At 37.0% G+C, this 15,486-nt stretch overlaps 1 protein-coding gene across 1 annotated transcript; it reads right to left on the minus strand.

Annotated features, from left to right (window-relative positions):
* Positions 1 to 428: 428 nt before the first annotated feature.
* On the minus strand, positions 429 to 14,563 carry LOC117329581 (pro-epidermal growth factor-like). Its single transcript, XM_033887589.1, has 13 exons — positions 14,361 to 14,563; positions 13,511 to 13,776; positions 10,937 to 11,065; positions 10,380 to 10,515; positions 8,350 to 8,511; positions 6,607 to 6,761; positions 5,868 to 6,029; positions 5,444 to 5,487; positions 4,215 to 4,331; positions 3,555 to 3,638; positions 3,109 to 3,252; positions 2,091 to 2,104; positions 429 to 1,898 (listed from the first exon to the last, which is right to left on the minus strand). The coding sequence occupies exons 1-13, from the start codon at positions 14,460 to 14,462 to the stop codon at positions 1,560 to 1,562; spliced, it is 1,854 nt and encodes a 617-aa protein (XP_033743480.1). The 5' UTR covers positions 14,463 to 14,563; the 3' UTR covers positions 429 to 1,559.
* Positions 14,564 to 15,486: the final 923 nt, after the last annotated feature.

The following is a 15,486-nucleotide window of genomic DNA, read 5'->3' on the forward strand; positions in this document are numbered from 1 at the left end:
TGACACTCACTTTTAACACTAATAGGCGAAAACATGTATCTCTTTACGTTCTTACACGACAAATTAGCCACATACTGCTGAACGACTTGCTTGTGATTGGTCAGTATTGATATCATATCTCCCATATACAAAATTAGAATACCACATTCAAAACAGCATACATTTAATATTCAATTGCTGATGGTTATCGTGAATGGAGATGATAGTGTTAATACAGGGAAAGCCAAATAAGTCATTGACCAAGCAGTGTATCTATAGCCTTTCTATAAAGGTCAGTGAGTAGCAGAATATCGATAAAGACGCGAGTTTCATGTTTGATCAAATATTTATCTAGATCCATCCCGAGGAACGGTAATTTAAGTTCATGATTGGGACTTTTATGTAAAAGGAAAGAACAGCCAACAATGTCAGAGAGTCTAACAGCATCAGACACGACCTCTCTCTTTAATTAACATTACAGATCTTAATTTTTTTTTCAAAATTTATATTAATTGTACAAGAATAACTATTATAATATCTTACAATGTCTTTATCATTCGTTAAAATTATTTGTGTACATCAGAATTAGAAAGCTTCCTTAGGCTAATTATCCACGTTGGTGTAAAAAGTGAAAATTACATGCAGAAATGTCTAGACTTAGGTCTCAAACCATGTAATAGAGACATGCAGTGAAAGTATTTCAATCAATATGGGATTGCAATCACGCTACATATGTATCAATTAAAATGTAAGTACAATCACGGTACATATGCAATCAATATGGAATTACAATCACACTACATATGTAATCAATAAGTTTTGAATATGATTACAATCACACTACATATGTAATCAATATGGAATTACAATCACACTACATATGTAATCAATATGGAATTACAATCACACTACATATGTAATCAATATGGAATTACAATCACACTACATATGTAATCAATATGGAATTACTATCACACTACATATGTAATCAATATGGAATTACAGTCACACTACATATGTAATCAATATTGAATTACAATCACACTACATATGTTATCAATATGGAATTATTATCACACTACATATGTAATCAATATGGAATTACTATCACACTACATATGTAATCAATATGGAATTACAATCACACTACATATGTTATCAATATTGAATTACTATCACACTACATATGTAATCAATATGGAATTACAATCACACTACATATGTTATCAATATTGAATTACTATCACACTACATATGTAATCAATATGGAATTACTATCACACTACATATGCAATCAATATGGAATTACAATCACACTACATATGTAATCAATATGGAATTACTATCACACTACATATGTAATCAATATGGAATTACTATCACACTACATATGTAAGCAATATAATATGGAATTACTATCACACTACATATGTAATCAATGTGGAATTACAATCACACTACATATGTAAGCAATATGGATTATTACCACACTGTATATGTTACATAGCAACAAGTATGCGCAGCACACATGCACAATACTTCAGTCCTGTTTTCAGTGAGTCTTTGTCAATATTTATCAGTTATGATGATGTTCTGTTAATCGTGAAGTCAGATCCGGCCATACCACTATTTTGTGGTGTCGCCTGAAAATCGTTTGCTCCATTGACGTTGTCAGAATCCTGTACGGAACTTCCTGTTGGGACATGGCCACTTGAAGGCCGAGATATGTCCTTAGAGTCTTTAACCCAGCCTGACGTGGGTTCTACCTGCTTTTCCTTTTTCCTCTTTCGACGCTTGGCAGCGGCAAAGTAGCGCCAGCAACAGACACCAGCCGATACCGCTAACGCCACTCCAACATACACCCCAACCACTATAGGCCAGACGGGAGGGTCTAGATTGTTACCCATAACACGCAAGTCCTGTAGTTGAAATGCGAGTAATTATTATATATTTATTTAATTGTACAATGAATATGTCTCTTGTATCAATCGACTGATGTATGTACATACCTTCACATTGTATTCTCAGTAATTAATCATTAAAATCAGTTACCTATTTTGAAAAGTTTTAGTAAATACGTAATCTTTAACCAAACGTCAATCTATACATACCATGCCACTGGTGCCTGAAACACAAAAGAAAATACATTAATTGAAATGATTGAAACGTAAATATGTGGCATTCCTTTTATATTCGGTGCTGTTTTTTTTTCGTTTTTTTTTTTGTCACAATCATACATTTCATATTGTTCTTATACATGTCTTGTTAATTCAGAAGTATACATGTACGTAAACAGGTAAATTTGAGATGTGATATTTTATACCGTATTATTATGGTAAATAAACGAATTGACAAAGTAGATAAGTGGTTAAAATCTAACTTAGAACTGATATAATGAATTGAAATTATACATTAACAGTTTAGTGTTTAGATTTCGATTTTTATCTCATTTGTGATGCTTGTTTTCGGTATTTTCCATGCTTCCCAATAAAAATCAAATTCAAAACTAATTGATCAAGCAGTTTTATTTACCATATGATTTTCTGATAAATTCTACCTAAAAATATATTCTTTTTCCATTGATAACATGTTAAAATACACGACTAAAGGTATGTTGTCGTACTATTAATAGAAGGGCGAATACAAATCTACTTACTGACATTCGTCCGGTCATGTGACAAGTAAAGGTCTTAAGATCATATGACATTCACATGAAAAATATACGTGTCGTTTTCAAAGAAACGACTCTCAAGATTAAAAAATAATTTTTCAAAAAATACCTTGCATTGTTTTGTTTTTATTCTCAAAATCGTAGCTAAGAAGATATCAAAGATTGTTTCCTGCTAAAAGACGCATTTCTCGCAAAGGACATTTCAATACACTTTTTACATTATTTCCATTACACATATAGTTATATCAATAAACAATGTTGTCGTGAGAAAATATCGTAGATCCTATGCGTTTCAAATATCACTTTCTTTATTCTTTAAGCCTTCAACAATTTAATGCATGATACAACGTTGAAACAATTGTGCTATGTTTACAAATTAAACATAATATTATGCTCCATCTAAGCAAAAACTTACACAAACAAACAATTACATTCTGTGGACGGTAGATTTTACTTACTTAATGTCTGGCATGTGTCACCTGTGTAATTAGTCAAACACGAACAGGTGAAACCAGTGACGTCATTACTGCACGTGCCGTTGTTCTTACAAGGTGAACTTGAACATTCATCATATTTCCATTCACAGTCCACCCCATGGTAACCTACATATAAATAAAGATAACATGTAGAAATGTAACTTAACGGTGGTCACACATTTGTTCCTGTCTTGCGTTTCATGCGATCTGTCTGGTTATTCTGTTGATTTTACATAGCAGGTGCTTACTCTCCCGATCCTATAGTCTCATTATCCGTGAAAATACTAATATTGTTTACGTATATGTTCTCGTTTGTTTTAGTGACTTCTATCAAACATGACCGCTTTGTTTACATGTTAGTTATCTCTTTGTGATTTTACATAACCTATATGCCCTGAACTAAGAAACTATCTCATTGGTATTATTACCTGGAGCACACATGCACTTGTACATTGTTCCGGTATCTACACAAGATCCATTGTGCTTACATGGGAAGTCCAGACAACTCACACCTGAAAATAAACACGTAGGTGTGCTATCCACGAAATATGACAAAATAGTAAAAATAAAATAAAATAAAGATAAAATAATAAGAAAAAAAAAAAAAACCAGGTCATTGAAAATAACTTTACATCTCATCTTAAAGCGCTTCTACATCGCAAGGGCTTTCCAATGTAATTCTACACCAGTCCTTAAAAAGCACAGTTGTTTGTTTATTGTAAAATGACATGAATCCAAGATACACAATGGCAAATCTAAAATAAGTTATCATGAGGCCTAATGTCATTGCAAAAGTCACGGTTTCGATACAAGCAAGCAAAGAACGGTACAAATATTCACAAAAACTTTGTTAGTTTCCAAAATAAAAGTAATTAGATCAGCTTGAAAAAGAACATTTTGGAGAAAGTCATGTGACCGTTTCACCAGAGGAATCCCCATAAAACCGATTATTTCCAACAATGGTGGTCAAAAGCCAAATTATATTACCCATAGGCATATTATTGTGAATTGTGAGTGCTCTCTCTCTATTATTTCTGGAAAATATAAACTTTGCATCATTTACTTCATGACGCCAAAATGTTACTTACGTAGCTGACAGTCCGGTGGTTTAAAGCCGTGTGGGCATTTGCACGTATAGCGTTTATAGAGTGTTATGCACGTGCCATTACGTTTACAGAACGCACCTCCTGTGCAATGGCCAACATCTGTAATATAAAAGCACCATAAGATATTCCCAATCGAAATGATAAATAAACAAACTAATAAATGCATAAACAAATACAATTACCTCCCTTACATCCTAGCTAGTGCGTTCTTCCTTCTATGAATGTTTTTTTTTCGATGTATCATATAATAACACTTTATTTAATGCGTACCTGCTGCCCCCATTGCATGATCGCAAGAGGCGACTAAAATTGGGATATTATCTTTTCTCTTTTTTTTCCCCTAAACAACTTTCTTCTTCTTAATATGTCCTTTAACACTGCCTCACTTTTGGCCTTTAGTTGGGAGTTTGCCCCTGGCATGAATCTGGCTTTGGGTTCTGTTCCTTGGCCGGGACATACTAGAGTTTTTAAGAGTGGTAGTTGTTATTTAGCGCTCAGCCTTATGGAAACGGGACGACTGGTTAGCCCATTGTCAGTATAATGTGACCGGATGGAGTGTCAAGCTCGGTGTCTTCGGCAGTATGCTTCAGTGAGGTACCACTATAAAGTCGACATCAGTTCCACGCTATCACAATGAGACAAACGCAAACATACCGTAGCCTCCCAAAATACATACGTATACACCTCGCACACTGGATGCCGCCCTTAGATGACCTTAGCTGTTGATAGGACGTTAAACAATTCTAAACCAAATCAAACAATCGCCTTTACATTAACCGGAAACACACCAACAGATCATGAAACAAAAATCAATACAAAAATCCAGATAACGATGTATTCTAATATCTAATTCAACTGATCCTTGTTACACAAAACTTCATTACTTTAAAGACATACATTGATATATTCATTTAAATATAAAATAATTTTTTCTCAATTTGACATGAGAAAAAACACGTCCGATGATTAAAAAGTGTTTACTTCGTGAAATGAAGACGAATATACCAAGAGAACTTTGATCGAAATCTGATAATGACAATTACAAAATTGAAATGGTATATCATTGCTACAGAATTACATCGAGGATGCTGAATATGTGACCATATACCCCTTATCCAACAGACTTATGTTCATATCCAAACAGAATTTTTTTTTGATATTGTTTTCATTTATTTTAAGTTGTTATGTTTTGATAAGTGTATGCTACTTACCATTGAGATACACAGTCATACAGCGCTTTTCCAATGTAGTGAGGCTGCAAGATATATTAATATTTCTTACTTGACAGTTTTAACAATCGTCTGTATTATACTTTCCACGTATAACATTTCTCCATATTTCATTACATAATTATTAGAAGAGCTTTTATATTCAATCCATATATTTTATGTAACGGCCCCTTCTATGACATTTCTTTAACTGGTTATGAAGTTATAACAGTTGACATCGAGTCCAAGGCATTGATATAAATGAAAGAAAATGGTGCCGACATATGGAACCGTAACCTCTGTCACACATAAATGTTAAAATGTACTTGAATTTTGTTAAGAGCTTAAATACTTCAAAGAATGTCTGAATCTGATAATGACCTCCAGAGTTTGTCGATCGATACACAAACTTTAACTACGTCCCTACCCGTCCTGTCGTCTGCCCCAAACACAGTTGAAGGAGTCTCCTGATTGGTCCCGCCGCGAGTACCATGACCCGTAGAGATGAGTCACGTTTGACCGGTTTTTGTCATCCGGGATCTTGCTGTGGTTAAACATGGCGGCAAGACTCGCTACGAAATCGGTACCGCTGTGTTGTAGAAAATATCATTCAATGCATGTCAGTACATTGTTTTGTAAAACAACTTCTGAAATTTAATTGCATACAAATGCCGTTGGTGTTTCCCACTCACCGTGTTTCGATTTAAGTACATATATCTAGTTGATTACTTTAGATATACATGTGTTCAGTTGTTCAAAAGATCATTAGCTTCATCACTTATCAATGATAATCAGATTTATCTTTTTTTTCAAATCATGTGTGTATTTATTCTTTCAAATATGCAGGTAGAGAAGACGAGAAAAAGTTAATGATTCAAATTCTCGCGGTCTAACCTACAATTGCAACATAAACGATTTATTTTTCGCAAAAAATGATAAAAACAAAACGAAGCACGGTTCTTGTATTATTTCATTTTCATAATTTTCCTTGTATTATTCTATCTTGGTTAGGATTCTAAGATGATATCATTTTTTACAGAATAAAAACAAAGTGAAGCCCTTTAACCTCAAAAATAGTTTAGCATATTGGTTAATGCGTAGCATGCAGACAAGTATGAATATTAGCATATACGACTATCAGAAACTTGTTTATGTTAAATACCCACCTGACATTTGGTGTCTCAATGTAATAAGAGAGAGTCTGGAATAAGGGACCTGTAGGAGGATACGGGAACCGGATACCATCCGGAATGTCTGGGGATGCAAACTTCATTTCCGGGTTATCACAGCCTCCGTTTGTCGACAACACTTTCACTGCAAACTACAAAGAATGACAAACTGAACACACAGGTACCAGCAAAGGTTAAAACCTTAACAAGAGGGAATGAGGCTATAGGGAATTAAATAAAGAAACAAATACTCGCAAAATGTATTACAAAAATTATGAAAATAACGATTTATTTCTTTTGTTTAACCAACAACAACTGTCGTGTGTTTTTGCTGGAACAGAGTAAAACGTTTTCACAATAACCAAGGTGATAAAAAAAGGGACAACAACGGCCAGGGTGATACCAAGGAGACACCAACAGCCAGGGTGATACCAAGGCGACACCAACAGCCAGGGTGATACCAAACTGACACCAACAGCCAGGGTGTTACCAAGAAGACACCAACAGCCAGGGTGATACCAAGAGGACACAAACAGCCAGGGTGATACCAAGAAGACAGCAAAAGCCACCGTGATACCAAGGAGACACGAACAGCCAGGGTGATACCAAGAAAACACCAACAGCCAGAGTGATACCAAGAAGACACCAACAGTCAGCGTGATACCAAGAAGACACCAACAGCCAGGATGATACCAAGAAGGCACCCACAGCCAGGGTGATACCAAGGAGACGCCAACAGCCAGGGTGATACCAAGAAGACACCAACAGCCAGGGTAATACCAAAATGACACCAACAGCCAGCTGGGTGATACCAAGAAGACACCCACAGAAGAATGGAAGAAACCAACACACAGCAAGTGAGGAGCAGACCGGGAAACATAGGAAATATAAGGATTTCAGTTGTAGCCATGGGGATCAGCAGATCAGGTCTGGTCAGTTTCTATTGATAATGGAGGTAATGGGATGTTCTGTGAGTGAGTTACAAGGAGTCACATTCTTAGGCAATAAAACTACCCCTGATCCTGCTTGAAATAGGAGTGGAGTTGGGGAGAGAGGCACAATTTGTCGCCTCTCACAATATGCACGGCTTCTTCTGGGGTTATCGGTAGTAAGAATCAAGGTAAAATCTTAGCAATGGTACGTCTACAAAAATATCAAAATTAAAGTAGTGGGAGGAAAACAACAATACAAATGAATGAGAAAAACAAAACCACTGACCGTTATATTACAATAGGAATTATTTCGATTTCGATATTATTAACGATATTTTGATAAAGATCGGAGTCGTATTCGTCGTCAATGTGCTTCGCTTTGTTGTCAGTTTGTCCGTCAGTAGCCAACATCTATCACGTGTTATCCCAAACATATAGAAGCCGCTGTTGTGGAAACAGGGATGTTACTATCATGCTGTGGAGATCGAACCAGACAACTAACTTAAAAGTCAAAAGACCTTGCTTCCAAGTCCATAAGAAAGGTATGCATACGATCAGCCTGGCTTATTTATTTCTAAACTCTTATTTAACAACAGAACATCGTCAATATATGTGAAAGCAAAATTGAATGATATTGGATAGCGTTCGTTTAACATTGAAAAGGGGAAGTACATAAGGAGAGTGGTGAGTTTTCATTATGTGTACTATCAATGATAGAAAATCCTAAATTCCAGAAGGGTCTGTAATGTTTATTGTGACGTCAATGTAACACGTGGCATAAAATTTAACTTATACTGTTTGTACATACTTGTAAAGGTATCTTGCTGATACTGTGACGAGGATTCTTAATCTCAGTTCCAACACTAATGGTGTAATCCGGAAAATCCTCGACCATGACAGTGACCCGGTAGAGTGAGTTTGGTCTATACCCATTGTCAGCTGACGCATGGACGGTAAGTGTGCAGTTTTCCTGTATTCGTAAAAAAACTTCTTACTTCCAAATTTCTTGAATTTATTAAAATATAATCAATAGAATTTTTGGCGAAAATTGTGAAACTGACTATATTATATATATATACCTAACCTAACAATATACTAAGATATGGATATAAGGCAGAGTATCTGCCTGCATCCATTACGAAGCCCAATTGATATGTAGTGAGTCATATTGAAGGTTTTGAATTTTGCTGTATCATTTTTCAACATAATCCCCTTCAGTATATATACACCTTTGCCAGCGGTGTTTAAGGACCTCAATGCCACTTTTATAGAACTCCCTTTCTTGGTTGTTCAGAGAGTCATCAGCTTTATGTGGCTGACTGAAATAGCTGTTTTCAATTTTAGAAATAGATGAAAGTGTGATGGAGCGAAATCATGTGAATAAGGTGGATGCTCAATCAATTTAAAACCTAAATCGTGAATGGCAGCCATGGCAATGACAGACTTGTGAACAGTAGCATTTTCCTGATGGAATAACCTTTAGTGAGCATTCCGCGGCGCTTTAGTTTGATATTTTCCCGTAACTGCCTCAAAAGTGAAGCATAGTATGTGACATTGATTGTTTGTCCCTTTTGGAGATGATCTATTAGCAGAATACCACCTGCATCCCAGTAAACCGAGGCCATAACCAACAGTATTTGCCTTTTTGGCGGGGGAGAGCCAGGGTGCTTCCATTTTGTCGATTGTTGTTTGGCTTCTGGGGTAAAATGATGGACCCATGTTTCATCCATAGTGACAAATATCTGAAGAAAGTTTGCAGGATCTTCCTCAAAAAGTTAAGATTAACACGCGATAATGTGCGCCTGGTGTGCTTCTGATCAACTGTCAAATGTCTTGGTACCCATCGGGCCGAAAGCTTTCTCATTGCAATGTCCTCTCTCAGAATGGAATGTACTCTTTCCAGTGAAATACCAACTGTACTGGTTATATGTCTTTCTGTGACTCGTCTGTCAGTCATAACAATGTAATAGGAGTGGGAAAAATGTACGGCCAGACCGGGGTTCGAACCCAGGACCTCCGAACACTAGCCGGATGCTCTACCGATTGAGCTACCTGGTCGCCGATGATCGACCCGGTCCAGTTCCGCTACACTCTTCCCTCCTATTTTTTGTTTTAAGTCTTCGACCCCGAAGACTTCACAACTCACAACCCAGGTTCGGGTATCCCCTTGTCAAGAATTCACCTCACTTGAAACAAGGTTTGGTCACAGGCACCAGATGTAATAGGAGGGGGAAAATGCACGGCCAGACCGGGGTTCGAACCCGGGACCTCCGAACACTAGCCGGATGCTCTACCGATTGAGCTACCTGGTCGCCGATGATCGACCCGGTCCAGTTCCGCTACAACAATATCATTGACAATTTCTGGAGTTGCAACATTGACAGGCCTTCCAGGACGGGGATCATCCTCTCTCGGCCATGCTTAAATTCCGCCAACCACGTTTTCACTTTAGCATATGAAGGGGCACCTTTCCCTAGTGTTGCTGCGATATTATTATGGATATTATTGGATGACTGCTCTTTCACCGATTTTGTCCATTTTGCAAAAGCATATTGTCTTGTTTACTTTAATGGTCAGAGAATAGTAGGACATCCTTGAGTACCTCCTTCAATACGAGGCTCACAACATATCAATCCTCCCTCGTATTCATCATATTGAGACCCTTATTGTATCCTTTCCTTCTGAATTAACAATTTTACAGTAGTAATATGATGGATACATATATCAAAACTTGTTTTCTGTCCTCTTTTCGTCAGTATTTCAAACCGAACAGAAAAGCCAACAACTTAAGCGTAATTCACGATCTATTGTCTGAAAACATCTGCTGATCAATTTTACCTCGTTGATAAAGAAATGCGGCAAATTCGTGCACGCGTCTGCGCATTCGGTGGCTGTAGCCAGTCGACATCTTACGGAATCTACATCTGGATCTTCTGTCGGCAAACTGATCACGCTTTTGCAATTAAAAGGAATTCTGGAAAATTTACAGTTCACATGAGTATACTATGCTTAAGCACAGGCACACAGTACAGTTCATGTTGGGTAATTATCAAGGAGGTCACTCGTGTTCAAGATCATTTCAAAAGTCATTCGTTTAGGCTATGCTTCAATGAAGTGCAAAAATATGCAGATCAAGTTTGTGTATATTATACGCTTGATTGCTCTCCAAAATATCGACAGCTGAGGCTGATTCGCTTTATTTTATACACTTTTTCAAGATAAAGAAGAAATAGTTACGACCAATAATACAATCCAATATTCAAAGGCCTGTGACCCTGTCTCGGCCCTATGGACGTAACTAACACGGAAACATATGGCCGCCTATTTCGTATAATGTACTTTATCAGTGTTTTTACCCTCTATCCGACAATAATGGGGTCTATGTATGTACTTACCCAACAGAGGGCGGGACTGCAGCGATGGGACTGGCATTGGAGACATTCGTGTCGTTCCGAACACCTAGTTGAACGGACGCCACCATGCGTCCAAAACCGGAGGAATTAGGCCAAGGGAGATCATCAATCCTACAGGTAGAGTCAATGAAACAATAAAAACCAGAATATGAAGTGTAAAACATTTCATATTTCTCATCAGCAAATTTGCTATAACAGTACTAATGTATACATCTTTGAAATCGTGCAATTGCATTTTCGGCATTTCCTCAATGAGTTGATGTGTATTTACCACGAGAAACTAGTAGGTTCATTTCTAATATAGTACATACGTCATACATGACTCGCTATTTCCCTATCACGCATTTGGCATTTGATTCTTAGATCTTTCCTTTAATAAAAATGCTTGTTTGTTTGCTGGGTTTATCGCCCTGTGAACCACCGTGGTCATTTTTAGGCGGGGTTTCCTTGTAGTAGGTAGCTGGTGACTACATGACTTCAACAACATATGTAAGGCTCGTCACATGCCATCCATAGTAATTAGGGTAAAGTACCTTACTCAATGGCACAACCTCGACAGTTCAGACCTGTCCGTTTCTCAGATTCCCGAGAAACACAAACCACCACGGGTAGGGAGCTTCGAACCATACACCTCGAATCTTCACCTAATATTACGTGGCCGTCGTTCTAATCGACTGAGCTATCGCCGTTCCCACGTTCATCAATTAGAATCTTACCTGACGATTAATGAGGTTATATTTATGTACTTATCATCAGAGACGAGAATAAGACTAATAGAAATTAACAAATTCCCGTCATAATTTGCTCCATTAACGTTATAACATCGACGGAAAGACGAATTTCCTAGTCGGGAAATTTTAAATTGCTACAGAAAGGAGAAAATGTATTGGAACAAGTTTTTCAATTCATCAAAATCCCTCCTCCGATACGAAGTAGAATGTAATCAAACTATAATGCATCTAAGCTTAATGTCAGTAAGTTCATAATATAGACATACACTATATCTACATGGATGGTTATATAAGTTCGGGGCTCGGTCAGGGTACGAGTCATAGTATTGTTCCCCTTCGTGAATTGTGTTTATGTATTGTATCTAACTATTTACACAATGGATCTTATACACTATATTTTGTTGGTCCGAAGGTTAAAGAATTGAATCTAATGTCATAATTGTACTTGGTTGAATACATACAATATAGATATATGTACATGGGTATTACAAATATATATTATATTTATATAGTGACAAGTAAGGTTGGTCAAGGTCACCAGTAATGGGGTAGTGCTGTGTTCGAGGTGACCTGGGTCAATCTTTGTTACCTTATCGCAAACAGAAAGTGATTTATTGAAATACGTTATCAATAGACGGTCATCTTTATTAATTCAGTGGGATTTACACCGTAGCATTCATTTACTGTCACCTCCAATGACCACTAACTGACCACTTGATTGTTATCAAGGACAACCCTGAGAGTATACAGGTTATTCCAGAATGTGACTTCATGTAGAACTCCTGCTGTAGCAAACTTGACGGTATTAACGATTCATGGTCGATGTATATGTTCATCAGCATACTTTATGACCTTTTATTAAGATACATTTTAATAAAGTTGTTTTCTTTCATAATGACAAATTATTTTACAAAATCGAAATAGATTTATTTTCAATATATACATACATGTATTTAACCTTTGTATTCTCATCGTTAGAGCATTTTAATTGTCATAATGATTTTGTTCTAAAATCAAATGTTCGGCCAGGTCAGCATTACTGTACAGTTATATATAAATATATTTTACCAGGGGTTCCTTTAAATAGGATGTCATGTCGTATCTCTAAATCATGAAGTGTTAAGACTCGTAGACATAACGGTGATTTTTAATTCTAATCGATAAATCGGTGACAAAAATGAACCATTTATATATGTACTTGGAGACCTATGATTGTTTTAAGGAGAATACGTCCAAACAGTTCACGTTCCAGAAAATTAAGCATTTTCTGGTTCATCATCCGTCATGTAAATCTGGTGCAAGGTCTGGTGTGCTTTTTTATACGGAGACGTTTCTCCCATCAAGTGATTATAGGTTCATCAGTGCTGGTTTCCGTCACTAAATCACATGGCCCCCTCATACTAAGATTCGACCTACCTACGGATTTTCCCGATTGCACGTGAGGCTACCAGCCCGACCATGTACATGTAGGGTTTTCACGGGTACCCGCATTCTATATTTATATCAACATTAATATTTTACAAGTCGTTCAGTGTCCAGCATTTGGTAATTTAACTACTGCATCAGATCGTATTGTTATCCAGATATATACATAACACACACAACGTGACATTAGTGTTCACTTATCGTAATGGGAAAGGATCGATTGATGACTGACTAGACTGGCCCCCTGTCTCTAGAATGTTAAAATTGTAAATGAAACTGAGCGTTATGACTTTGGTCCCTAGGATTTGTCTGATCCTAAGTTTCAAACTAGGGGCAGATAATCTAGTATTTTTAGAGAACTTGGGGTCTGGTGGCCAGTCTAGACTGTGACTAGACTTACGAGATACTGTACGTCCCTGTCCCTGTGAGGTTGTAGAAGAACTGATCCTCGCCTTGCTCCCAGCCAGGAGTATGGTCACTCACTGACGTCAGAATGTAGTTAGCGTCGCCCAACACAGGACTTCCGGTGCAACCGGAAGTACATTTCCAAGACAAGGAACTAAGCGATGGTGGAAGGGGATGCTTGGATATAAAATCGGCGCGAGAACACGAGGGCCCGCATGGTCCAGTCCCCTTCTCCCATGTCATCCGATAAACAAACCGAATCTGAAGAAGACATTTATTTATTTATTCATTTTTTTTTTTCTTTATTTTTTGGAGTACCATCCACTCATCTCCGAAGACATATGCACTATTGTTTCTCTGTATTTTAAGTAGTCATACTACTAATCCAAACTATTTTGAAACATGTGAAAGATTGCCTGTACTTCTCACCTTTACGTAGATACCTAATAAATATGGCAAAATATATTCTTTATTCAAAATAGATTATGCATTAGATATTTCCTATTTCGAGATCTGCCGCGCAGAGACACGCTTGATGGACATTCATATTACATTTAATTCAATGGTTCCACAGGTATTTCGTTATAATTTCAGATTTCCAAAAAATGATCCCATGCCACTGGCCAAGGGGGGGGGGGGGGGGGGGGGGGGGGGGGGGGGGGGGGGGGGGGGGGGAGAATATGACCTTCTAGATTATTTATAAGATTTTGTTTACGATGATAATGGACGCCACGACATTGCATCTGCTAACCAGTCATTAAGATTTAACGTTTAGGTATTATATGCGAAATCAATGTTCAAAATAATATATTGTTGAAAAGTGATTGAAATGAAATCGTCCTTACCGATCCTTCGAATTCCCGCCAACTGACAGTTCCGCCTAGATACTTCGTCTGCGTCTGTAAAACAGGTATGGTGAAAATTACACAGAACGTCAGCACGTGCATTGTAAAAAAAAACCGTCAATATGACGTGATTCCTCCAGGTTTAAACGCGATAAAAGTTACTTGGATTTGAAAAACACCAAATATTAAAAAGTTGCTCAATTTCTACAGTTAATCCGACAATGTTCACTGGTCACTTATACTGGGCATGCGCAGTTTGTTATCGACTGGTCAGACGCTTTATTTTATTCGTTATGACAAATAAGAAGGAGTATTTCTATTATGTGCGATATTTCACATTCCATTATTAAACTGGACATCGACAGAAGTCAATCATTCATGTAGTAAATCTTCCCCATTCTCGAGATAATCTGTCACCTTTTATCAATGCTTATCTACGATACACACCGGGGTTCTGACCACTGCGAGCTTTCATGTGGATAGTCAGTACTTCAAATTGTCCGCTAGTATACAAAAATTGTAATGTATGTATATATCGTGTCAGTTATTAATGTTTAATTGTGATGGGAATGTTTTTTGGAAAATTAACCCCTTTACTCATTATCCATGTCATACGGAAAAGTGGGCAATATCAAAAAGTCTGCATTTTTTTTTTTTTTATCATTACACACAAAACCACTTAAACCCACCAGTAAACGCTATTCTATGTAAACTATGTATACACTAACTAATTCATCTGACTGATTTATTTGCCGTGAGTCCGCTGTGCAGACAATCCGAAAACTGGAATATTTCTAGCTGCAGACTAACTGGCTCGACAGTTTCCGTAATTAATCACGGAAATGACCGAGCCAGTATGTTGAGTGATGAATAATGAAACTCAAATGCATACCGTTTTGTTGTTTTTTTTCATTTTTGTTTTTTTGTTGTTGCTGTCGTTCTTCTTTTTTTTTATTCTTCTTTTTTTTTTTAAATAGATAAGTGATATGTTGTTTCGTATCTTGCAGTTGGAAATTTCGCTTTTAAAATTGTTTTAAATATCTGCGGTTTAATTCGATTTATCAATCCAGTCAAAGTCAATCGCGGTATTTGGAAAAAAACTTTATCGAAGATGCTTACAAAAACC

Source organism: Pecten maximus, chromosome 6 (assembly GCF_902652985.1).
Source record: "Pecten maximus chromosome 6, xPecMax1.1, whole genome shotgun sequence".
In the NCBI taxonomy this organism is placed as follows: domain Eukaryota; kingdom Metazoa; phylum Mollusca; class Bivalvia; order Pectinida; family Pectinidae; genus Pecten; species Pecten maximus.